This window comes from Coregonus clupeaformis, chromosome 4 (genome assembly GCF_020615455.1).
Source record: "Coregonus clupeaformis isolate EN_2021a chromosome 4, ASM2061545v1, whole genome shotgun sequence".
NCBI classification, from domain to species: Eukaryota; Metazoa; Chordata; class Actinopteri; order Salmoniformes; family Salmonidae; genus Coregonus; species Coregonus clupeaformis.
The window spans coordinates 452,269-479,239 of NC_059195.1; the positions used below are offsets into that span (position 1 = coordinate 452,269).

General features: G+C 45.0%; 2 protein-coding genes across 7 annotated transcripts in view; both read left to right on the forward strand.

Annotated features, from left to right (window-relative positions):
* Positions 1-11,879, forward strand: part of LOC121549040 (membrane-associated guanylate kinase, WW and PDZ domain-containing protein 2-like) — a 245,542-nt gene extending 233,663 nt beyond the window's left edge. For 3 of the 5 annotated variants that reach the window (XM_045209705.1, XM_045209707.1, XM_045209708.1), the window contains 4 exons: positions 1,030-1,291; positions 1,668-1,811; positions 4,375-4,513; positions 8,071-11,879. In XM_045209705.1, the coding sequence (XP_045065640.1) occupies positions 1,030-1,291; positions 1,668-1,811; positions 4,375-4,513; positions 8,071-8,891 (1,366 nt within the window). In that variant the 3' untranslated portion in view covers positions 8,892-11,879. Of the gene's footprint in view, positions 1-1,029; positions 1,292-1,667; positions 1,812-4,374; positions 4,514-4,949; positions 5,061-8,070 lie in introns of all 5 variants that reach the window. The other 2 variants (XM_045209710.1, XM_045209709.1) reach the window with 2 other exon arrangements.
* An 8,660-nt stretch (positions 11,880-20,539) lies between these two features.
* LOC121549031 (fatty acyl-CoA reductase 1) overlaps positions 20,540-26,971 on the forward strand; it is a 65,062-nt gene continuing 58,630 nt past the window's right edge. For both annotated transcript variants that reach the window (XR_005996727.2, XM_041860823.2), the window contains exon 1: positions 20,540-20,699. The gene's annotated coding sequence lies outside the window, so the exon portion shown is untranslated. The remainder of the gene's footprint in view (positions 20,700-26,971) is intronic.

Genomic DNA, 26,971 nt, shown 5'->3' on the forward strand with positions numbered 1-26,971 from the left:
AAAATGTATGCACTCACTAACTGTAAATGACTAAAATGTAAAATGTAACATAATCATGTGGCTGAAATTCCACCCTCAGAACAGCAGTTTCTTTGATTACTTTTTTCAAATCCAATGTATTTTCCACCTAGATTCCACGTCACAATACATTGACTCTGCTAACATCAAAGCGATGACCCGATCCTGCAGGTTCATGCTCTACAACATTCGCAGAGTACGACCCTACCTCACACAGAAAGCGGCACAGGTCCTAATCCAGGCACTTGTCATCTCCCGTCTGGATTACTGCAACTCACTGTTGGCTGGGCTCCCTGCATGTGCCATTAAACCCCTACAACTTATCCAGAATGCTGCAGCCCGTCTGGTGTTCAACCTTCCCAAGTTCTCTCATGTCACCCCGCTCCTCCGCACACTCCACTGGCTTCCAGTTGAGGCTCGCATCTACTACAAGACCATGGTGCTTGCCTACGGAGCTGTGAGGGGAACGGCACCTCCTTACCTTCAGGCTCTGATCAGATTCTACACCCAAACGAGGGCACTACGTTCATCCACCTCTGGCCTGCTAGCCCCCCTACCTCTACGGAAGCACAGTTCCCGCTCAGCCCAGTCAAAGCTATTCGCTGCTCTGGCACCCCAATGGTGGAACAAGCTCCCCCACGACGCCAGGACAGCGGAGTCACTGACCACCTTCCGGAGACACTTGAAACCCTACCTCTTTAAGGAATACCTGGAATAGTATAAAAGTAATCATTCTACCCCTCCCTCCCCCACCCCCCCATAAAAACAAAGAAAAAAGAAAAAAATTGTAAAAAAACAAACAAAGAAAAATAAAGGATAAAGATATTTATCAAAAAGTGGTTGTCCCACTGGCTATCATAAGTTGAATGCACCAATTTGTAAGTCGCTCTGGATAAGAGTGTCTGCTAAATGATGTAAATGTAAATATAAAACAAATTACGTTGTAACAATGTTGATTCAACCAGTTTATGCCCAGTGGGAAATGTTCCTTTAACTTGATTGGTTGGTTAGTTACAGGTCAGAGGTGAAAGCGAGGCAGGACGTGAAACCGGACATCCGACAGCCTCCATTCACAGACTACAGACAGCCCCCGTTGGACTACAGACACCCTCCTGTAGCAGACTACCGCCAGCCTCCCACCCTGGACTACAGACACCCTCCTCTGATGGACTACAGACAGCTGTCCACTGACCCCAGGCACTTCCCCATGCCTGTGCCCCACGACTACAGACAGATCCAGCCACAGATGCCACAGATGCCACAGGTCTACCAGGTCAGATCCTTTACTCATCAATACAATATTGACCTGGGATGTCTGAAAACTTTAACTTTACCTCTACTTTACATGCTACTTTTATTTTTAGCATGTAAAGCCGTCAAATACATTCAACTGAAATACATGGGCATTGACAAGCAAGAAACAGTAGTACAGGTAGAGAGGTTAACGAGGAAGATGTGGTAATTCTAGCCTGGTTAAACCAGACTGAATGCTGCACTGAGTTAAACAATGGTGAGCGCAGCATTCAGTCTGGTTAACCAGGCTATAGTAATACACATGGCCATTAGCTTTCGTGATGGTGACTGATGGCCTTCCCCTCCTTCCTGGTTCTTACTGCCTGTTGTCTGAATGTGTCCTGCTCCTTCTCCAGGACTTTGACTTCTTCACCGTGGAGCTGGAGAAGAGTATGAAGGGGTTTGGCTTCAGTATCCGTGGAGGGAGGGAGTACAAGATGGACCTGTTTGTCCTGCGACTGGCCGAGGACGGACCCGCCATCCGCAACGGGAGGATGAGGGTAGGCTGATGATGATGTCACATCCTGCGCTGAACTAACACTTCCCCCCAACATACTTACAGTAGCTTCTCTCCCAACGCTGGTTTAGTGGGATATTAATAATAATTGTTTGCTAGTTTTAATTGACTGATTATTATCTTGGCAGCAAATTGCTATTTTAAGCCCTGTAAGAAAATAATCTGCTAATGCAAAATGGCTGAGTGTGGCTGAGTGTGTGAAGGATTTGGGATGTTTTGACATGCTGGGTTAGTGGGTTTACAGGCAGCAGAAAAATATCTCTAGTCTAGTCAATAATACATTAGGTACTATAAACATTTAGATTAATAATTAAAGGGTGGCTGCTTTTACCAGTAATAGTTTTCACGTTTGTCCGTTTCATAATGAGGGTACTATCTGCCGGTCACCATCTGTAAAAAAAATACAATTATTTTCTAAACTGAAGTTCAAATGTAGTACTCTTTGTAAAAAGATGCAGAGCGTGCAAAGCTTTTAGTTTTTCCCCAAGTTCACGCCTTCCTCCCATCACCTCTCTCTCAACAACTGTATATGTTCTTGTAGCCTGCTATGCTCATCCAGAGTCACTCTGACCACTTTATGGCACACAAAAAAAAAATGGAAATCTCACTTTACTTTTCCGATATCAAAGAGTATATTACAAGTCTGTCATAGCAGTTTTTCTATATCTCCTAAAGTATCTTGATCGTCTTCCACCCGTCACACTTTTCTCTCTGCCCAATCTCCCTAGTGTGGGCCAATAGCGTCATCACTGTACATTCCTTATCTGTAATGAACCTGTCAGAGATAATGTGTGTAAAACGCCCCGTGAGGATATTACTCTCACTCCGCCACGGCGAGGTAAATGCAGCTCGGAGGGCCCAAGCCCAAACCCATCCGACTGGAGATGAGGAATAGCTAACGGTCCGTGTCTCTCTCTTCAACGCCCGGGCCGGTATTGGGATTTATCCTTCAGTAATCACAGCTTTAAAGGCCCACTCAAACTCTGCAGTCCTCCACATAGAGGCCCAGTTTGAACTCTGATCATGGGGGAGATGAATGGTCGAGGGGGAAAGGTAAGATCATCTAACACCGTTGTTGAAATGAACTGGGCTGGCCCGGCTGGCTATATAGTATAGTACTATTTACACGGCTCAGACTCTGGTGCACTATATAGGGAATAGGGTGCTGTTTCAGACACAGCCTTAGTAAGCTTGGCTGAACTCGAGATAGCATCTAGAGGAGAGACAATCCAAGGATAGCCATGCTTCATCTGGACCCTGGAGGTCATACTACTGAGGAAGCTGTCGGCTTGGTATTCAATTCTCCCATCCACCCCCAGTCATTTCCCATCAATTTAAAGGTGAATGACTCAGGCCGGCCTCAGCCATTCACTGTCAGAATGTGTAGATGGACGGGCTGCCCAGCTCCGCTCAGATCAGCCTAATAACACTTAATGACTCCCCTCTCTCTCTCTGTTGCTGGGCGGATTCTCTCTCCTCTCGCTTTTAAATTACTTCCACTATTAGCCAAGGACTTTTCCATTTGTTACAGTAATTGGTTTATACATTTGGCGCCGCAGCACGTGGCTCCTACACTATTAGTCAAGATGGCACTGGTCCCATTCCAAGTGATGGAAGTGTGTTAGTGAGATCCTTCAGGGGATATGCCTATACTATTGACTTCCGACCTTGATCTTGTAGTCACAACCTTTTCACTGTAGTGCTGGAAGGAGGTGTAGTCTACTTAGTGTAATGAATAGGTTACTACCAGGTCTTCAGCTGCTATGTTTAGGCCTGGGTCATATTCATTAGGAATAAGTTTTGCAACGGAAAACTAAAACTAAAACATTATTGGACGGATTCAGGTACTCTCTCCCTGTTTCAGTCAATTTTCTTCCATTTGGTACGGAATTAACAACTCCCATGACATTGGTATTCAGGAGGGTATCCTCTTTAGTCTCAGCCCACCTGCAGGGAAGTGTCTGTCTGCCGTAATTCAATCTAAATGACATTATAAAAACGGGCTGCAGGAATTAATGACAACTGACACCACATTCATGAGTGCTAATTCTGATTAACGCTTTACACTGGCCGCTCTGATCCATCTGCACCACCATGATTTATAGATCCAGACTGATCCTAATAAATTGTGATCCACAATAAATTAGCCTTATTAATTTTGTACTTTAATATGTAGTCTGTGTGCTTATCTCAGAGGCCTTCCAATAAATAATTATGTTGGTGGTTGCGGCGGTGTGTGCCAGCGTTCTTCCATAATTTGTTCATCTAATCAAGCAATTGGTGTGAACTTGTCACGCAATATAACACATGTTTATATAACACGGGGCGCTCAGTGGGTTGGTGATTTAGAGGTTATTGTCACAGTGGTCTATTGTCTATTTATTGTCTGTGCAGCATCTGCATGGCAACAGGACACACAAACAGCAGACACACACACACACACACACACACTGTCTATCTATCTAGCTATCTATCTATCTACAGTATCTATCTATCTATCTCTCTCTCTCTCACTCTCTCACTGTCTTGTCTCTCCTCCTCTCCAGGTAGGGGACCAGATCATTGAGATCAACGGGGAGACCACCAGGGACATGACCCACGCCCGGGCCATCGAGCTCATCAAGTCAGGGGGCCGGCGGGTGCGTCTGCTCCTGAAGAGAGGCACAGGGCAGGTCCCAGAGTATGGTGGGTTTCCCCTCTATCCCTCTAACCCTGTGTTTACCCCCTCAAAGGACCCCCAGGCCAAGGCTCATCTAGCTGTAACACACTGAAATCCACCTGCTTACCTTCTAATCTGATCTGATTTCAGTAACACTATAATCTCTTTAATCACATTTTAAAAGTCACACACACTTCTAAAATGATTACGTCTATAGATTATTCTATACTCAGTCTTTCCTCTAGAAGCTGTTCACCGGTAACATCAACATCGACGTTATAACCATAACTCTGCTTATGTCTGGCATGTCTTTCTTTTAATGTAGTTATATTTTCTATATCCATAGCAATGTCTTTCTCTCTACTTAATACTTTAACACTGATAAACTTGTCTTTCTCTTGACTAACAGTAGTGTAACTCTTCCTTTCAAGGCCTCTGGTTTAACCCTAATGACTGGTATAGGTTGTTACTCCCCTTTCCTTAGGAATGGTACCTTCCAGTCTCTCCATGTGCATGAAAAGTGACAAGCATGGCTCCCCCTATTTCTTCCTAATGGGCCCCTCTAAAGACACGGTTTGTGAAGATCTGCATGTTCCAGTCTAATTCTACTTGGTGTCGTGGTTTGTGGTGTGATGTGGTTTTGTGTGCCCGTGCCGTGTGGTGCAGCTGTGACTTCCTGGTCAGAACACACTGGCTCCTCCTCTCCACTTCAATCACAGTGACATCACCATAGTTCCTCAGCTATTGGGGCTTTCAAGACAACTGGGAACTCTGAAAAAACAAGGTCAAATCATGATGTCACTGATCTTCAGGTCGGAAAGTCGAAGCTTCAGAAAGATGCCCGAGTTGGATTCCAATATGGAATTCCAAGTTGGATGACCGCTCAAAACGATTTTTCCCAGTCGGAGAGTACCCAGTTGTCTTGAACACACTTAAGTAGGAGATTTCCAAGTTCCCAGTTGTTTTGAACACGGCATATGTCCACATGGTCATCAGGCCAGCCCAATGGAATTATTATACTGTATGTACACACAATAAATACATATTACACATTTAGAAAGATCCATGAACCAACTTTTACAAAATAGCGACACAAACTGACAGCCACTATCGTCTAGATAGATTAGTCAGAAATACATAGGCAGACTATTTCCTGTGATGAAATCCCACCGTGGTGCACGCTGAGCCTCCTAACAGACATTTATGTCCCCTGCACCTCAGGGAATGACAGCACCTAGCGGCCCGCTTGGTAATAAAACCCTGATGTGTCAGACTCTCCCATAGCCTCTGTAACAGAGAGTCACACTCCCGGCCTGTGGGTAGCGAGTTAGCGCTGAGGCTAGCACACATGACTCTTCCACAGCCAGCCAAGGCCTCCACTGTGAAATACAGTCATCAGCACTTGGCTTTGGCAGGAGACCAGGGTTTTTAAACACAGGAAATAGTATTGTCTGTCTCCATCTTCGCTGCTAGGCGACTTCTGACTTCCTCTCCCAGTCGGGGACTCTCAACGGCCCTATTTCTGTCTCTTTTACTCTGTCTCGCTCCCCCCCTCTCTCTCTCCCTCCCTCTCTCTCCCTCTCTCCCTCCCTCTCTCCCTCCCTCCCTCTCTCTCTCTCTCTGTCTCGCTCCCCCCCCCTCTCTCTCTCTGTCTCTCTCCCTCCCTCTCTCTCCCTCTCTCCCTCCCTCTCTCTCTCTGTCTCGCTCCCCCCCCCTCTCTCTCTTCCTCTCTCCCTCCCTCTCTTTCCCTCCCTCTCTCTCTGTCTCGCTCCCCCTCTCTCTCTCTGTCTCTCTCCCTCCCTCTCTCTCCCTCTCTCCCTCCCTCTCTCTCTCCTGTCTCGCTCCCCCCCTCTCTCTTCCTCTCTCCCTCCCTCTCTTTCCCTCCCTCTCTCTCTGTCTCGCTCCCCCCTCTCTCTCTCCCTCTCTCTCTCCCTCCTTTCCTCCATCAGAAAGGGTTTTTCTATTACTTGCCCGAGGGTGACGTAAAGCTGTGAATTACGCACCATGAGCCCATTACACAGTCAGCCAGAGGACACCATATTAAATCACCAGCGTCACTTTTCATATCAACTATCAACCTGTGTGTTCTGGGCAGAACAGTCACATAAAAGAGGAATAGCCATTTGTAACATGAATGTGGGGGATTGTGTGGGTATATGTAGATGTTTTACAGGCCTAGGTTTATCTGCATACTGGGAGGATGTAGAATTGATGGAGTTTGGTAGGCTGCTTGGGAATATTTAACTACATTTTGCAAAGTGGCCCTGTATTTTCAGCTAGTTTATACAGTAATTCAAAGCTTATAACAACTCCATCCTGATGAGATAATTAAGTTGAATAAAAGCTTTTTTGCCCCATTTAGTACCACACAATATGATACTGTGTGTGTGTGTGTGCGTGCATGGAAGTTTGTGAGTGTGTGGAAGTGTGCATGCTGTGTATTGTGTGGATGTATTAGTGCATGTGTACATTTGTCCACTCATACAGAGTATAGCGTACTAGAGTACTGTATGTAGGTTGTTTTAAGGTCGGATCCAGTCAGCTAGCTGGGCAGCAGGGCCCTCACCCTTCAGAAGGAACAGAGCCATATCCAAGGTGACAGCAGGCATTAGCTCAGCACACATACTCCCTCCCACAATCCTATTGGGCCACACAGCCACCACGGGAGACGGATCGTCACTTCTTCAATACGCCAAGCAGTGGCTGATGGGTAGCGGAATGAGCTGGTGTGAAATTTCCCGTGTTTCAGAGTGCAACAGGCACCTGCATCGAATGTGAGCCTGCCCACTGAGCTCTCTCCCATCACCAGACCTTCCTAGCTGGTCTGGGAGTCCATCTAGTCTATAATGAGGCCTCATGGAGCTAGCCTTCCTCTTCCCCCCTTGCTAGTTAGACGATTGGAGCTAGCCTAGCCTCCCTGGTGTCTTCCCCCCTGCCTGCCTGTTTGTAATAAATGATAACCCTAGGACTGCTAGCCCAGCGATGCAGAGAGAGAAGCTAACAGGCCTTGTGAGCTGCAGAAGCCTCTCAGGAGAAGGTAGAGCCCTCTAGGTTTAGCCGTTACCGTGGTTACTCAGTCCAGAGCACTGGTGGGGAGTCTCGAGCCAACAGGTTTTCTCTCCCGAGCCAGGCTGAAGCACCGCCTTTTTCAGCACATCATCTATTCCATTAAACCTGTTTTCGATTTTTCTGCCGGCTTCTTAGAAGTGCTGAGGCTTTAAAGGGAGCTAGGGAACTGAGATGTATGCTGCCTAAAAGTGAACTTGCAGTGTGTGACTTATAGGAGTGAATTGATATTTCACTTGCAGCCCATACCACAAATACTGGGTTTGATTGTTGTGATTGCTACAATAAGGATGCTGTCATCCATGTAGAATAGAGGCTTGTTTTTTGGCTTGGTTTGTGTTGTTTGGTTAAAGCTATAGATTCATAGATATATCTCTATACGACGAACTTCCACTTAAGTCGACTTTTCACTCAGTCTCCCATTGACATCCATGCATGACTAAGTAAATGGAAGGTAGGATTCGCCCCTGATTGTTAAGTCTTTCCCATGTCTAACTGTGTGTTTGTGCCCCAGCAGACAGTACCTCCCCCTGGGATGCACGCCCTTCAGCCTCCCCAAGTCTGTCGGAAGTAGCCCTGCCCCCAGACACTCTGACCATGCCATCACCCTCATCTCATCTGACACCGCCCCAGCAGCCCCCAGGCCCCGACCTGGCTCACCTGCCACCTCCGGAGGTCCCGTGGGAGCCGGTGGCACAAGAGAGCAGGAGGGCGGAGCGCTCCCAGAGCCCCCGGAAGGCCCCGGCCGAGCCGCATAATCCGGACCAGACCGGCCACGGGAGGAGGGACCGGGACCGGCCCAGTGGGAGTGGCTGCAGTAGCAGGAGTGCCAAGCAGAAAGAGGGTGGCAGGTCCACCCGCGGAGGGAGTGGCCCCAAAGAGGGAGGGCTTGTGGGGAGGGATGAGCAGCTACCTGGGGGAGGGGAGGCCAAAAGCTCCTCCAGGGGGAGGTCTAAGGAGAGGATAGCCGGGGAGAGCAGTAGCAGCATGTCCCACGGGAAAAGAGAACCCACCCAGTCCCCGACAAAAGGCTCCAAGCCCTCATACACAAACTCTAACGGGAACGGCGGCAGCGGCTGTGGTACTCAGAGCGGCAGCAGCAGTCACCCAGACATTAGTGTCGGGCATCAGGGGGAGCCAGCGCAGGAGAAGCCCAGGCCCAGAGAGGCAGAGAGGGGCCCTGGAGAGACCCGGCCCTGCCGCCCCACCAAGATCACCAGCAGCGGCAGCACGGCAGCGGGTAGGAAGGCCACCGTGTCCCCTGGGCCCTGGAAGATCCCAGGCTCTGACAAGCTGCCCAGCACCCTGCACTCGGGCACGTCCACTGTGAGCAGATAACACCTTGGAGTATACCAACCACCACACCCCCAGGCCCGGGCTACGCTAAGCCTGGCTAGCTCCTTCTTTGGCTCCCCTCGCCCTGCCTCCACTCCCCCACCCCACCCTCTTGACCTCAGATGTAAATGGGGGTTCCTCCATGCGTTTTTAGAGAACCATTTTTATTTATATTGTACTCTAAATTATTTTGAGAGATATTTTACACCGACCACCTTAAGAACTGGAAAGCATCCACTTAAAAATTCAAAACAAGAAGAAACCAAGCAGAATGTGTGTAGCATGACAGGATCCTTGAGCAGTGTTAAGGGGTCCGAATACAGGAACTTCATTTGGAAGTGCTCAAATCCCCACAGCACTCCAGTCGAGGACCTACATGCAAATTGAACCACTCACTGATTGGTTGACTGTGACACTGCAGTTTTTTATACAATGGAGTCTATTTTATGAAAAGGAATGTTGAAGAGGGTTTGCCTGTTTTTGTGTATTTTGAAGAGAGAGAATGAAAACCAACAACTAGAAAAAGAGTATACGCATTAATGGAACTTTGCCTTAAATAAGAGACTGTACGGGACTGAAGAAGCTATCCTGAATAATCTATCAAATGATATAGAAATAAATATATTATATGATGAGTATTAATATGTGGGACATATGATCATCTCTAATGCATACCTAGTCGGGCCAATGGTAGTTCTGAGATGCCACGTAAGCTAGACGAGCGAAGGAACACAACACAGTTTTTCAACACTCCCTTATAACTCCCCTGCCTATGATATTGCATTTCTGGTCTGCGTGGACCCATTCTACAAGACTGCAGTGGACTCTTAAGGGCTGTTTGTGCTTGAATCACCAATGACCAATGGTTGGGTCACAGGAGATACATTTTCCCCTCACTGTTCTTCACGAACAAAGCAATTTGCTGAGGTTTGTCTGGTGGACACTGTGGAGAGAGTGAAGGTTCATGGGATATCGGGGCAGAGTGCCTTACGATCAGAGACCGACGGACAAAGAGATCTGTTATGGACTTAGAGAACCTAGAACACTCTCTAGACGGATGTGGTTCAATCCAGGCTGCTACCGTACAGTAAATACCAATGTCCCAATATTCATATACATCTGTGCAATGACGGACAGTCATGTTTTTAAATCGCTGATTGTTTAAATTTGTTCACTGTATTTACAGGCCCCACCGTATTTATTTGGTCAGAAAACATTAGCAAATCTGTCAATTTCCTTACAGATTGAAGTTAGTTCCACAACTTTTTGGGGTTCTGATGGTATCTCATCGTCAGATATCAAAACGTCTAGGCAGAACATCTCTAACAGATGGTGTAATCAAGTTGTGTTTGGGTGAAAATATGGCAAGTGTGTGAATGCAGGAAACTACATTAGTATTTCTGGTAGGGATCAGAGAGAGAGAGAAGCATTGCCGTCACAAGCTCATTCATCACTTAAATGTGTCTAATGGTCTGTGGCTTCACTTAACGCTGTACATTTGCACAAGACATGAAACACTTTTATCTCCCAAAGACGCATACGTATACATTACAACTGACAACTGTCTAGATATTCATTTCAACATTTGTTTAGGCTCAGTCTCTAAGGGATGCCGTCTACATAGCCAGCGACGTTAATATATATACTGTACATCTCTCTCTACCAGATTGCGTCCCCAATTCATTTCTGAACTCTAGACAGTGGAGGGTCTGTCATGGGCCCTGTCTGCACTCTCCTATTACCAGCTCTCACACACACAGTTACACACACACACACACACACACACACAGTTACACACACACAGTTACACAGTTACATACACACAGGTACACAGTTACATACACACAGGTACACAGTTAGACACACACACACACACACAGTTACTCCCACACACGCGTCCCTCTGAGCCGCCTTGTCATCCTATGATTAAGGCAGAGTGTAAAAACCCTCTCTCAAACCCTTTCTCTGGCCCTGGGTCTCACAGAGGCTAATTCATCTGTCGCTCTCTGATAACTATTGTACTGTACATGGAGATGTGAAGAGACTACAATCATCTAGTCATTATGATCATTACCAGACACAAGAATCATTCTTGGCGATAAAAGAAAAGTCATTAAGGAGCATTCCGAATGTGTCCCCTTTAGTTTCTACAGACATCTGATTTTTGAGTGGTAATTTGCAGTGTGTGGAGCTAACAATCCAGCAAAGAGAGGATGACATTGGCCAAACAAAGCTGTCCCCCTCGGGTGGAAGAAATGCAGACAGTCTTTCAGAATAGGAGTGATATGAGAGAGGTGATTGATGCTCTGAGCCCATTGGAATCTCTATTTACGAGGAGAAAATAAAAAATGATTTTCTGACTTCTTTAAAGCACAAAGTGGTTCAGAGAATTGGCATATAAATTGTGCTGGGGAATTGACACTGGCTCAGCCACTGTCTAGCCCTGTTTGAATACTTTAAGAATGCATCCTTCCTTCCTCTCATCCTTCTCCTAACTAACATCTTGTAAGATCACTGGTTACTTCAAGGAAGTAGGCAGCAGGTAGCCTAGCGGTTCAATAATCAGCCCATGTGCCCTTGAGCAAGGCACTTCACCCTAATTGCTCTGGATAAGAGCATCTGTTAAATGACAATAAAAAAATATATAATAATGTAAAGCAGTTACATGTTCATTCATGTAAGTGGCACTGGTTACTTCAAGGAAGGATTCATTTGAACAGTGCCACTGGGTGTTCACTCCACAGGCAATCATTCCTATAGTTTCTGGACAGTCCTGACTGTATACTGCACCTTCATCACTAAGCCTATCATGACTTCTGTGTAGACTAGAGACAAGGAAGAAGAATGTCCTTCCTTCGTTTTGACGTTCACCGCTTTTTCTCGTCTGAGCTGTCCCCCATTGAGCCAAATGTCAGTACTTTTCTATGGACATACAGTGCATTCGGAAAGTATTCAGACCCCTTGACTTTTTCCACATTTTGTTACGTTACAGCCTTATTCTAAAATTGATTAAATTGTTTTTTTCCCCTCATCAATCTACACAAACAGGGTTTTAGAAATGTTTGCAAAATTATATATATATATATCTTCTTTTTTTTAAATATCACATTTACATAAGTATTCAGACCCTTTACTCCGTACTTTGTTGAAGCACCTTTGGCAGCGATTACAGCCTTGAGTCTTTTTGGGTATGACGCTACAAGCTTGGCACACCTGTATTTGGGGAGTTTCTCCCATTCTTCTCTGCAGATCCTCTCAAGCTCTGTCAGGTTGGATGTGGAGCGTCGCTGCACAGCTATTTTCAGGTCTCTCTAGAGATGTTCGATCAGGTTCAAGTCCGGGCTCTGGCTGGGCCACTCAAGGACATTGAGACTTGTCCCGAAGCCAGGTTTCCTCCAGACGTGACGCTTGGCATTCAGGCCAAAGAGTTCCATCTTGGTTTCATCAGAGCAGAGAATCTTGTTTCTCATGGTCTGAGAGTCCTTTAGGTGCCTTTTGGCAAACTCCAAGTTGGGCTGTCATGTGCCTTTTTACTGAGGAGTGGCTTCAAGCTGGCAACTCTACCATAAAGGTCTGATTGGTGGAGTGCTGCTGAGATGGTTGTCCTTCTAGAAGGTTCTCCCATCTCCACAGAGGAACTTTGGAGCTGTGTCAGAGTGACCATCGGGTTCTTGGTCACCTCCCTGACCAAGGCCCTTCTCCCCCGATTGCTCAGCTCTAGGAAGAGTCTTGGTGGTTCCAAACTTCTTCCATTTAAGTATGATGGAGGCCACTGTGTTCTTGGGGACCTTCAATGCTGTAGGAATTTTTTGGTACCCTTCCCCAGATCTGTGCCTCGAAACAATCCTGTCTCGGAGCTCTACGGACAATTCCTTCGACCTCATGGCTTGGTTTTTGCTCTGACATGAACTGTCAAACTGTGGGACCTTATATAGACAGGTGTGTGCCTTTCCAAATCATGTCCAATCAATTGAATTTACCAAAGGTGGACTCCAATCAAGTTGTAGAAATATCTCAAGCATGATCAATTGAAACAGGATGCACCTGAGCTCAATTTCAATTCTCATAGCAAAGGGTCTGAATACTTATGTAAATAACGTATTTAAGTTTTTTATTTGTAATAGATTTGCAAAAATTTATAACCTGTTTTCGCTTTGTCATTATGGGATAATGTGTGTAGATTGATGAGGGGAAAAAATGGTTTCATCAATTTTAGAATAAGGCTGTAACATAGCAAATTGTGGAAAAAGGGATGGGGTCTGAATAGTTTCCGACAGCACTGTAGTTCAAAAGAGAACGGTGAGTGTGTTGAAGACTGACGGCACGTACAATACATGAACCCCCTGAGCCTGCCTAATGCAGCAGGGTATCACTGTGTAGTGTTATTATTAGCCGTGTTATTGACCTTGTACAGGTGTGTCGCTATTATAAATATGACTCAATGTATTATTATGGATAGTCCCAGACTATAAGTGAACAACCTATTTTTATGAAATGCAACACTATGGATATATTAACTTTTGCAGAAATCTTGTTTACTGTATGATATTCTGAAATGCTGTCAAATAAAATCTTGACACGGTGTAAAGTGTTCAATTAAGATCGAGCTGTCACCGGTCTATGTCTGACCATGTTGATGGCCTTATGGCAGGTGAACGGCTTGCCCTGGGGTGTATTCATTAGTGCAAACCGTAGTAAAACGTTTTGCAACAAAAACAAAGGTTTTTTATAGGACAAGTTCAGGTTAGTTCCTCCCTGTTTTGGCTTGTTTGCTTCTGTTTTGTTCCAAGTGAATACACCCCAACTTACCCAGAGGTACTTACAGCAGGATCTCCTCCTACCTTATGACCACAGGAGGGCAGTGCTGTCTAAGGAAATAAGGCAAATCACTGATTTCAAAATGACTATTGTACATTCTTGTTGTTTCCACTAGAGGGCATTGTAGACTCGTTTTTGGTATTTTATATAAATGCATAGCATTTTATTTTATATAAATGCATAGGTTATTTAACCTATTTAACCTGTTCCAAATATTCCTCCTACGATTTTAACAGGCACTCGAATCTGGTCTACTTTATTTGAGATATGAATAATCAGAATGGTTAGGCTAAGGAAACAGATGTCCACTTGGCCTTAAACTACCTTTGTCTGCCATTATTTTTGGCAAAAGGACATGAAAATAGATATTTTATCAAATCTATCTCATACTGGACTTTACTTGAGAATCCTTGTAAATGTATTTTACTTGAGAAAGTAACAACATTTTGATGAGGTATTTCTTGACCTTTCTATCAGCGCATTTTGACTACAATTCTAGAGTTCTTTAATCTTCATTTTTTAATGAGGTCACAGCTACCAGCACCTGCGAATGCTGCATTTATGTCAGAAACCCACCTCACCAGTGAGTCACCACCGATCTAAAGCAGCATTGTCGTTCCTTTCATAAAGCGAGGCTTACTGACGGAGCTATTTGAAGGCAGAAAGGGTGGAGCGTCAGGCAGGCTGACGGGTCCATGAGATGATAGACACCCTAGAGCTGTGGTCACCAACGTTTTCTGAGTCAAGATCACTTTCTTAGTGAAAATGCAAGCCGAGATCTACCGCTCAGATACAAAAAATAATAAAATGACTTAAAAAACATAAGCTTATGTATGCAACATTAACCAATTAAAAACAGTTATGTAGCAATGAGGTTTGTGCAGTTGGCTATAGGCCCAATACATTATAATAATATGCCATTAAGCAGACGCTTTTATCCAAAGCGACTTGCAGTCATGTGTGCATACATTTTTACGTATGGGTGGTCCCGGGGATCGAACCCACTACCCTGGCGTTACAAGCGCCATGCTCTACCAATTGAGCTACAGAGGACCACTGCATGTTGCCTACGCTTGAATTGCCCTGCCAATGTTGTTCTTCTCGGGGGGGGCAGCCTCACCGCTGCTCCCTCCCTCCCCTCAGACTGACCATCAGATGTCCCTCCTCTCTCCCTTCCTCCGCTGAGAAAAGGGGACACAGTCTTCAAGCTGATGGCAAAACTTAAGTCGCGCTGCATTACTTCTGCTTCATGCACCAATTAATTTTGTTACACCTATGACCAGAGAAAGTGAAATATTCGTCGATATTAAAATAGACACAAGGCGCAAATAGTAACAACGCAATAAGCTTATCGAAACGCCCATTTAATTGCTTATAAAACTGTTGAACAAAGTATTGACAGTGCTGAATAACAACTTAAACATGAACTAACTTATAAAAACAGCAGCTCTTTGCTGTATTCATTGAGTCTCTCTCTAGTCATGATTTTAAAAGTTTTGAAATCTCACATTATCAATTTTGCTGTGCGTTAGAGGCTTCTTTTTACAGTCTATGGCGCAAGAAACTGCCAAGACAAGGTGATCTGAGCTATTTGATTGGCCAGCGGTAGGCATATAGGTGCACTTGATTTGCTCTCTGAGTTGGTGACCACTGCCCTAGAGAGAGAGGCACCACAGGAGACAGCCAGACAAACCCTCTTGGCCCATAAAAGTGTTCCAACTGTTCCACTGTGAGAACTACTGTGTAAGACAAACAATGTGTTCATATACTTTATGTGCAAACTATGTCTCCCATCATGACTCGTGAACCAGTTATTCTACCTGGAGGCAGACTCTTAGCTATGATGGAGGAGCTGGAATGAAGAACGTTGATTGAGATAACATGTCAAGACAAGACATTTCCACTAAGAACAGGTTTTCTTCTGTGATCATAACCCCCATCCATTAACCGTATTGGGTTCTGACATGCTTGAGAGTGTAGCATGGTGAATAGGAAGTGTCAATAAGACTCTTGGTTATTGGGAGGGTGCGGTCACAAGATGCTCTCATGGAGTATATTTTCCTTCATAGAATACATTATGTTCTTTACACAGAACATAATTGGTTGATACTCAGTAGTGTCCATAGGCTGGTTCTGCTGGATGAGCAAACAGTGCCAGATTCCATCCCAGTGCTCCACTCCCTAGTCTACTGAATGGTTGAGGAATATATGGGCCTTTCTCTGGTGTGAATGAATGGATGGCCTTACCTCTCAGGGAATGTTAGAATCACTCCCTCATGCTCTACCAAGGATCATCAAACATTTACCGCAAATATTAAATGTGTCTTTAAGATGTTACTCTGAGAAATATTGACCTGTCATTGGATCGTCATTCTTGATACAAGGGATACCTTTGTTCTCCTGCTCAGAGAGGAACATCTATTCTCTCCATAGGCCATAGCTGCCTGTCTGTGTAATGGAATGTGTTATCTGAGGTGAGGCTTGCGTCAGAGCAGTGACACACTCCCATTCTTTCCTCATTCTTTCATCTATCACCTTGTTTGCTCTGCTGGCTGCTGTTGTAATACTGAGGAACAGAGCCGGTTCACACACACTCACACACACACACACACACATACACACACACTGGGACGGTGTGTCTCATCCTTCTTACAGCCTCAGGGCTGGGGTCAATTAGAATTGAAAGAAGTCAATTCAGGAAGGGATTTTAATAAAAAATCCAAAAATGGAAAAACATTTGAAATATATACATTATATATACAAAAGTATGTGGACACCCCTTCAAATTAGTGGATTTGGCTGTTGCTGACAGGTGTATAAAATCGAGCACAGCCATGCAATCTCTGTAGACAAACATTGGCAGTAGAATGACCTTACTGAAGAGCTCAGTGACTTTCAACGTGGCACCGTCATAGGATGCCACCTTTCCAACAAGTCATCAGTCAACTGTAAGTGCTGTTACTGTGAAGTGGAAACATCTAGGAGCAACAACGGCTCGGCCGCGAAGTGGTAGGCCACACAAGCTCACAGAACGGGACCACCGAGTGCTGAAGCGCATAGTGCGTAAAAATGGTCTGTCTTTGGTTGCAACACTCACTACCAAGTTCCAAACTGCCTCTGGTAGCAACGTCAGCACAAGAACTGTTAGTCGGGAGCTTCATGAAATGGGTTTCCATGGCCGAGCAGCCGCACACAAGCCTAAGATCACCATGCGCAATGCCAAGCGTGGGCTTGAGTGGTGTAAAGCTCGCCACCATTGGACTCTGGAGCAGTGGAAACGCGTTCTCTGGAGTGATGAATCACGGTTCACCGTCTGGCAGTCCGATGGACAAATCTGGGTTTGGGGGATGCCAGGAGAACGCTACCTGCCCCAATGCATAGTGCCAACTGTAAAGTTTGGTGGAGGAGGACTAATTGTCTGGGGCTGTTTTTCATGGTTCGAGCTAGGTCCCTTAGTTCCAGTGAAGGGAAATCTTAACACTACAGCATACAATGACATTCTAGACGATTCTGTGCTTCCAACTTTGTGAAAACAGTTTGGGCAAGGCCCTTTCCTGTTTCAGCATGATAATGCCCCCGTGCACAAAGCGAGGTCCATACAGAAATGATTTGTATAGATCGGTGTGGAAGAACTTGACTGGCCTGCACAGAGCCCTGACCTCAACCCCATCGATCACCTTTGGGATGAACTGGAATGCCGACTGCGAGCCAGGCCTAATCGCCCAACATCAGTGCCCAACCTCACTAATGCTCTTGTGGCTGAATGGAAGGAAGTCCCCGCAGCAATGTTCCAACATCTAGTGGAAAGCCTTCTCAGAAAAGTGGAGGCTGTTATAGCATCAAAGTGGGGACCAACTCCATATTAATGCCCATGATTTTGAAATAAGATGTTCCACATACTTTAGGTCATGCAGTGTAGCTTCTACTCCTCAGTTTCATTGAAAATAGATGCAGTTTTTTCAAATGTTTAATTGTAATTTAACTTTACTTCCTGAATTGACTGCCTTCAAGTATCAGTGTGTGATCATTGTCAAGTCATCTCTGGCTGTGTCACTACAGAGAGAGAGAGAACTTCACTTCACTTCTCTGTCTTTCTTATCTCTTCTCATCTTTTCACTCCATTGCTATTTTAGGGATTAAATCTTGTCATCTGAAAAACAGAGAGAATGGCCTTAGGCAGCCTTTCCCTGTGAATATTTAAAGTGATATAGCCTACTGTACACACATGATCACCAAACATAGGTACACTACACAGCTCTCAACTCATGTGATCATCACTTTCTTTTCCCAAGAGAAAATCACTGCCCTGCCCTGAATGGTGATTCAAATCACTGCCCTACAATGAATGAAAGTCCCTCTTGGGATGGGTGGAGTCAGATGGATGGAGGCTTGCTCCTTGGCAACCTTAAAGGTGCTACACATAGGATTTGTTTGAATTTTTACATTTGTTTAGAATGCAGCCTAGTGCTAGGTGAGTTGCAAGATATTTTACAGCAATTTAGATAGTACATTGATTTCCTACACTATTCAGTGCTTGTTTTCTCACATAAACTGAAATTGAGCGAACAGTGTAGAATTTTAGCAACCAGGAAATGACAGAGCTATTTCCACTAGATAACACAGCCCCAGAGTCAGAACAGCTTTCCCATTTGACAACCGATGCGCTTTGGCAGGATACATCAATATGCGAATATCACAGCCAATCACAACACTGGTGGGTAAGTAATACTGTGAAACACTATCATTCCACTATTACTGCAGATACAGTGCTTTCGGAAAGTATTCAGACCCCTTGACTTTTTCACATTTTGTTACGTTACAACCTTATTCTAAAATGGATTTCAAAATATATATATATATTCTCAGCAATCTACATACAATACCCCATCAGCAATCTACACACAATACCCCAAAATGACAAAGCAAAAACAGGTTTTTAGAGATTTTAGCAAATGTATCAAAAATAAAAAACAGAAATATCTTATTTAGACCCTTTGCTATGAGACTCGAAATTGAGCTCAGGTGCATCCTGTTTCCATTGATCATCCTTGAGATGTTTCTACAACTTGATTGGAGTCCACCTGTGGTAAATTAAATTGATTGGACATGATTTGGAAAGGCACACAACTGTCTATAAAAGGTCCCACAGTTGACAGTGCATGTGACAGGAAGAAGTTTGGAACCACCAAGACTCTTGCTAGAGCTGGCCGCCAGGCCAAACTGAGCAGTTGGGGGAGAAGGGCCTTGGTCAGGGAGGTGACCAAGAACCCAATGGTCACTCTGACAGAGCTCTAGAGTTCCTCTGTGGAGATGGTAGAACCTTCCAGAAGGACAACCATCTCTGCAGCACTCCACCAATCAGACCTTTATGGTAGAGTGGCCAGATGGAAGCCACTCCTCAGTAAAAGGCACATGAAAGCCCGCTTGGAGTTTGCCAAAAGGCACCTAAAGACTCTCAGACCATGAGAAACAAGATTCTCTGCTCTGATGAAACCAAGATTGAACTCTTTGGCCTGAATGCCAAGCGTCACGTCTGGAGGAAACCTGGCACCATCCCTACGGTGAAGCATGGTGGTGGCAGCATCAGGCTGTGGGGATGTTTTTCAGAGGCAGGGACTGGGAGACTAGTCAGGATCGAGGGAAAGATGAACGGAGCAAAGTACAGAGAGATCCTTGATGAAAACCTGCTCCAGAGTGCTCAGGATCTCAGACTGGGGTGAAGGTTCACCTACCAACAGGACAACGAACCTAAGCACACAGCCAAGACAATGCAGGAGTGGTTTCGGGACAAGTCTCTGAATGTCCTTGAGTGGCCCAGCCAGAGCCCGGACTTGAACCCGTTCTAACATCTCTGGAGAGACCTTAAAATAGTTGTGCAGCAACGCTCCCCATCCAACCTGACAGAGCTTGAGAGGATCTGCAGAGAAGAATGGGAGAAACTCCCCAAATACAGGTGTGCCAAGCTTGTAGCGTCATACCCAAGAAGACTCAAGGCTGTAGTCGCTGCCAAAGGTGTTTCAACAAAGTACTGAGTAAAGGGTCTGAGTACTTATGTAAATGTGATCTTTTTCAGTTTTTATTTTATTTTAAATTAGCTACAATTTCTAAAAACCTGTTTTTTCTATGTCATTATGGGGTATTGTGTTTAGATTGATGAGGGGAAAAAACAATTGCATCAATTTTAGAATAAGGCTGTAAAGTAACAAAATGTGGAAAAAGTTAAAGGGTCTGAATACTTTCCGAAGGCACTGTATATTATGAAAGATTTCTGAAATTACAATGCAAAAATATAAATAAATCCTATGTGTAGCACCTTTACATACTAAATGACAACTTTTAATGTTCTATCATGGAGTGTCCATTCAGTAATTGTCTTGTCTTGACATGATGGAGATGTGTGAGCTTCCTTCTGAATGAACCATAAGGCATTCATGGGACCACTCAACTGGTTTTCAACACAATACAATGGTGAGTGTTTAGATATGGGGTGGTACTTGCAGAAGAATACCTATCACCTGTGGTTGGTTGCTTGTTACCTGTGTCCAATATCCATACAATTCAGTTTATAACCAAATGTGTTTGGTTATACAGTGGCCTGTGTGTTGAAGCCTCCCTTTTGTTGCTGACCATCATCCAAAAACCTAAGGATGGCACCAGGAAAGGGGCTGTCTCAGGTGAACCAAAATAACAGAAAAAAGCGATTTCTGTAGCTGAGAAAAGGTGCGTCTCTGTCTGTCTGTCTGTCTGTCTGTCTGTCTGGAACACGCCCTCCCGTCTCTCTCATCCCATATCATCAATAACCACGCTCCTCCTCTGTATTCCGTGGGGAGACATGAGAGTGGCCGTCTGGCGCGGTCTAGGACAGTGAAAGTATTCCACAACGAGACGGTTCGAAGGAGGGGGCAGCAAGATCTCGATTCTCCTGTTGAGAGGCGCATGTTTCAGGTCGCAAACCTTCAGCCAAAACATACACACAAGGATATCCTATCCAAGGTAAGATTGATTTTACTCGTTTTGGAATTCTTCAAATCCCGTTTTGGTGTAATTGCATAAGAGGGTGCTGGAGTGAAGGGCTGAAGGCTGAAGCATCTCTCCATTCCCCAGTCAGATTTGTCTGGGATGGGAATGTAGAAAGCGTGCCCATTTGACGGCTTCGGTTTGTTTAAAAACATGCATACTTGTTTGCTATGATGAACCTTTCATTTAGCCTAGGCCTACTGTGATCGCTTTAATTCATTGCTTAAACATGAGTGAGTGCGCGCGACCTACAGTGCCCTATTCTACCAGAGGCCAGTTAGTCCAGTCCAGTTGCAACAGCATATACCTAGCATGGCTTTCTGGAATGTGAGGGAGATCTCTTCTTGTAAATCCTCAAAATATTTATTTCGTGCGTAAATATTGTTCCTTGTAGGCACACATAGGCTATCCTACATTAGCCCAAAATAACTTAATAAATCAGCTAGATAAATGCTGCTGAATAAAAGGAGGCAGTATAAAACCGGTAAAATGACTCAAATAGAACTGTCATATTGGTTTATTGTGCAGCGCATTCTCATATGGAATCAGCGCTGGCGCTCATTTATTGAGTAATCAGAGGTCGGCGAGTGCTCTCTGTGCGCGCTGAAAACGCGCGTTCTCTATCTTGCGCAACAAGGTTCCTAAATGATTTGGGGAGAGAGAGAGATGTGTTCTGACAGTATTGTTTTCTATGTTGTGTAACTGCCTACGACTTTATTCCGAATTAAAATACCTCCAAAATTAACAGGAGATAATGTTGGAGATGATTTTGGATATTACATTATGACAAAGTGTGTGTCCTTTGCTATCATTGCCCATTAGAATTAGCCAGTATCCACCACTGTATTATGTGGGACTTCCAGTAGTCAGATTTGAATATGAGTTCATATAGTCCTTTACAACATATCTGAGGTGGCTGAACCCTGACCTTAAGCCTATATTTTCACCCTGATGGGCTCCTAACTTTTGAATGTGTGACAATTCCTGTTGACATTATATAACACTGCAGAGGTGAGCAGAAGGAGAGTAAGTGCCAAATTGACCTCTGCAGGCATCAGATATGCCAGTGCGTTTTGAGCCAGGTATTGGGGTCCGGAGTTATATGGTGTGTGAAAATAGCTTGTTACTTGTCATCATTTTAAAAAATGAAAGAGAAAGTAGGAAAGGTAATGTCTTGTGGTGGTTTCTAAACCTATATATCACAGATAGGTTGGATTATCATCAGAGAGGCACTGGCCTATATTTACTTTTAGTTCTATCAGGAAACCTCAGTGATTGTCTGCTCTTGTTCACAGCCAAGTAGTTATGTGTGTGTGAGTATATGCGTGGTGTAGCAACCTGACAGAGTACACATTGCCACTTCATTCCCCTCATAAATGTCCATGTAAAAGCAGCGCTACATTCTTGTACACTCATTCCAGTAAGGTACGTAGTAATGCAATTTCCTGAGAACATTATGCTAGAGATGACCATTGACCCTCTTGACTGAGCATTAAGGAAGTCTAAATTACACCCTCAATTTCCTTTGTGCTCACTGCACTCTTTCTCTCTTCTTCACTGTCTTTGAACCATGCTTCTCCTCCCTCTCACTCTCTCCTCTCTCTCTCCAGCCTCTCCCTCTCTTATTTCTTAGTGTGGATAGGCAGAATCAGACAGCTTAGTCTCTCTCTCTCTCTCTCTCTCTCTCTCTCTCTCTCTCTCTCTCTCTCTCTCTCTCTCTCTCTCTCTCTCTCTCTCTCTCTCTCTCTCTCTCTCTCTCTCTCTCTCTCGCTCGCTCGCTCGCTCGCTCGCTCTTTCTTTCTTGCTCTCTCACTCCCCACTCTCCTCTAAACAGCCGCTGTGCTTTCTCCCTCGGTGCCAAAGTGTATTTTATGCTCCTGGCGCTCTTTGCCACCATGCTCTTGCCCATTGCCCACAGAGAACAGGATGGCATGCACAGCACAGATGCATCATGGGGGAACTCAGTGGCTGTGGGCATCATCATCCGTTCCTGGTTGAATCTTTCCACTCCACTTAGATAAGTCCTGTCCTCCTTTCAACTCATGTTAATTTCCGGAAGTAAAAGTTTGGAGTGGAAGAGTTGTGCAACAGCCTCGAAAGCATTTCTAGAAGCATCTACTTGTAGAACAGCCACTGCTAGGGTATGAATCTGTCAGGACCAGTAGGGTCAGTCCGGAGACCTGCATGGGTTTTTGTCAAAGAGGCTTTGTGTTATGCAAACACATCAGGATGCTTGTGGGTGGATGGATGTTTGGGGGGGAGTTTTGTGGCATGAAGCTCATGTGACAGGGCGCCCTGTCGCTGTGGGGTATGCTGCAGGTGCTCTGGACCTAAGGGAGAAAAAAAAATACACCTGTTGAGAATCTCAGTAATCACTGTAATCAGAGATATTCCACTGCATGAACTTCTCAACTATGTAACCGTAAATAACCTCCTCAAACAGATACTTAAAGGAGCAGTCAGCAGTTGCTACATCCATTTTTGGAGTTATAAATTAATTATATGTATCCATTGAGCTTAGTTCAACTGTCGTAACCCATCAGAAACCAAAATATGAGATTGTTTTACTCCAATGTTTGTAAAAAAGTACATGTAAACAAACACTGTATATCTTAAAAACATGGTTAAAACATGGATGGTCAGTCCTTAGATCCATAGCTCTGTCTTTGAATTTGAGAGTGGTTACATTTCTCCAGCCCTATCCCGCCGCTTTTTACCGATACAGTGGTGGGGAGATGCTTTGTTATTATTTGAACTGCTGACCCCACTAAAAACGTGATGAAGAAAAGGTAGACCTCAAGCTTTAACAGTCTCATATGATGAATGCATAGGATGCAAGGACCTGCATGCTGTTAGGATTATCTATGAAGTGAATAAATAATGTAGTAATGTAGTCTAATGTGTTTTCTGTGATGGGTTGAAGAGGTCAGGCACAGGAGCCATGTCAATGGGACTTGATGATGCACTTCACCCCTAGTCAATACAAACACATTAGACTGAAGCAATGGGAAAGGAAACATTCAACTTTGGGTGGTTATAATTGCCGGCTACTTGCTTTGTAGGATGTTTATTACTGATGTGGTGAACTTATTAGAGGCATATCTGTGATACCATTACTGTAACTTTGATTCTGTTCCAAAGTTCGATACAGTCCCATAATTAGTGTGACCATGTCATCTATTTAACTGACTGATTTGGTTCTGTGTGATTTGTGTGCTCAGTACCAGTGGAGATGCTAATCCTGTCAATGAGAGAGTTGTCACAGTAGGATGTGTAACACTAAACACACACTCTGTCAGATACACACCTGCTGCAGTGTGTGCAAACCTGGTCAAGACCTACAGGAAACGTATGATCTCTGTAATTGCAAACAAAGGTTTCTGTACCAAATATTAAGTTCTGCTTTTCTGATGTATCAAATACTTATGTCATGCAATAAAATGCTAATTAATTACTTAAAAATCATACAATGTGATTTTCTGGATTTTTGTTTTAGATTCCGTCTCTCACAGTTGAAGTGTACCTATGATAACAATTACAGACCTCTACAAGCTTTGTAAGTAGGAAAACCTGCAAAATCGGCAGTGTATCAAATACTTGTTCTCCCCACTGTATACACCTGTTCTGAAAGGCCCCCAAGTCTGCAACACCACTAAGCAAGGGGCACCACCAAGCACCATGAAGACCAAGGAGCTCTCCAAACAGGTCAAGGACAAAGTTGTGGAGAAGTACAGATCAGGTTGGGTTATAAAAAATATATGGCACCGCCACAAACCTGCCAAGAGAGGGCCGCCCACCAAAACTCACAGACCAGGCAAGGAGGGCATTAATCAGAGAGGCAACAAAGAGACCAAAGATAACCCTGAAGGAGCTGCAAAGCTCCACAGTGGAGATTGGAGTATCTGTCCATGGGACCACTTTAAGCCGTACACTCCACAGAGCTGGGCTTTACGGAAGAGTGGCCAGAAAAAAGCCATTGCTTAAAGACAAAAATAAGCAAACACATTTGGTGTTCGCCAAAAGCCATGTGGGAGACTCCCCAAACATATGGAAGAAGGTATTCTGGTCAGATGAGACTAAAATTGCGCTTTTTGGCCATCAAGGAAAACGCTATGTCTGGCGCAAACCCAACACCTCTCATCACCCCGAGAACACCATCCCCACAGTGAAGCATGGTGGTGGCAGCATCATGCTGTGGGGATGTTTTTCATCGGCAGGGACTGGGAAACTGGTCAGAATTGAAGGAATGATGGATGGCACTAAATATAGGGAAATTCTTGAGGGAAACCTGTTTCAGTCTTCCAGAGATTTGAGACTGGGACGGAGGTTCACTTTCAGCAGGACAATGACCTTAAGCATACTGCTAAAGCAACACTCGAGTGGTTTAAGGGGAAACATTTAAATGTCTTAGAATGGCCTAATCAAAGCCCAGACCTCAATCCAATTGAGAATCTGTGGTTTGACTTAAAGATTACTGTACACCAGCGGAACCCATCCAACTTGAAGGAGCTGGAGCAGTTTTGCCTTAAAGAATGGGCAGAAATCCCAGTGGCTAGATGTGCCAAGCTTATAGAGACATACTATATGAGACTTGCAGCTGTAATTGCTGCAAAAGGTGGCTCTACAAAGTATTGACTTTGTGGGGGGTGAATAGTTATGCACGCTCAAGGTTTCTGTTTTTTTTGGTCTTATTTCTTGTTTGTTTCGCAAAATTTTTTATTAATGTGGGGGGGGGGTGAATACTTCCACAAACCACTGTAGGAGGAAGGTGGAATCCTATTACACCGGCTCCGACGCTCGTCGGATGTGGCAGGGCTTGCAGGCGATAATGGATTACAAAGGGAAACCCAGCCATGAGATGCAGAACTCCCAAATTAGCTAAATGCCTTTTATGCTCGCTTCGAGGAATATAACACTGTGCCTCATGGTTGACTGTGTGATCTAGCTCTCCATGGCCGATGTGAGCAAAACATTTAAACAGGTTAACAATCACAAGGCCGCCGTGCCAGACGGAATGCCAGGGCGCGTTCTCTAAGCATGCGCAGACCAGCTGGCAAATGTCTTCACAGACATTTTCAATCTCTCCCAGTCTGTAATCCCAACATGTTTCAAGCTGGCCACCATTGTCCCTGTTCCCAAGAGCTCCAAGGTAACCTGCCTAAATGACTACCGCCCTGTAGCACTCACATCTGTAATTATGAAGTGCTTTGAAAGGCTGGTAATGACACACATCAACACCATCATCCCATACACCCTAGACCCACTCCAATTTGCATAACACCCCAACAGATCCACAGATGACGCAATCTCAATTACACTTCACACTGCCCTCTCCCACCTGAACAAAAGGGGAAATAACTATATGAGAATTCTGCTCATAGACTACAGCTCAGTGTTCAACACCATAGTCCCCTCCAAGCTCATCACCAAGCTAGGGACCCTGGGATTGAACCCCTTCCTCTGCAACTGGATCCTAGACTTCCTGACGGGCCGGCCGAAGGAGACGAGGGTAGGCAACAACACCTCCGCCACGCTGACCCTCAACACGGGGGATCCTCAGGGGTGTGTGCTTAGTTTACATTTACATTTACATTTACGTCATTTAGCAGACGCTCTTATCCAGAGCGACTTACAAATTGGTGCATTCACCTTATGATAGCCAGTGGGACAACCACTTTACAATTTTTTTTATTTTTTTTTGGTGAGTGGGATAAGGGGGGGTAGAAGGATTACTTTATCCTATCCCAGGTATTCCTTAAAGAGGTGGGGTTTCAAGTGTCTCCGGAAGGTGGTGAGGGACTCCGCTGTCCTGGCGTCGTGAGGGAGCTTGTTCCACCATTGGGGTGCCAGAGCAGCGAACAGTTTTGACTGGGCTGAGAGGGAACTGTGCTTCCGCAGAGGTAGTGGGGCCAGCAGGCCAGAGGTGGATGAATGCAATGCCCTCGTTTGGGTGTAGGGACTGATCAGAGCCTGAAGGTACGGAGGTGCCATTCCCCTCACAGCTCCGTAGGCAAGCACCATGGTCTTGTAGCAGATGCGAGCTTCAACTGGAAGCCAGTGGAGTGTGCGGAGGAGCGGGGTGACGTGAGAGAACTTGGGACGGTTGAACACCAGACGGGCTGCGGTGTTCTGGATGAGTTGTAGGGGTTTAATGGCACAGGCAGGGAGCCCAGCCAACAGCGAGTTGCAGTAATCCAGACGGGAGATGACAAGTGCCTGGATTAGGACCTGTGCCGCTTCCTGCGTAA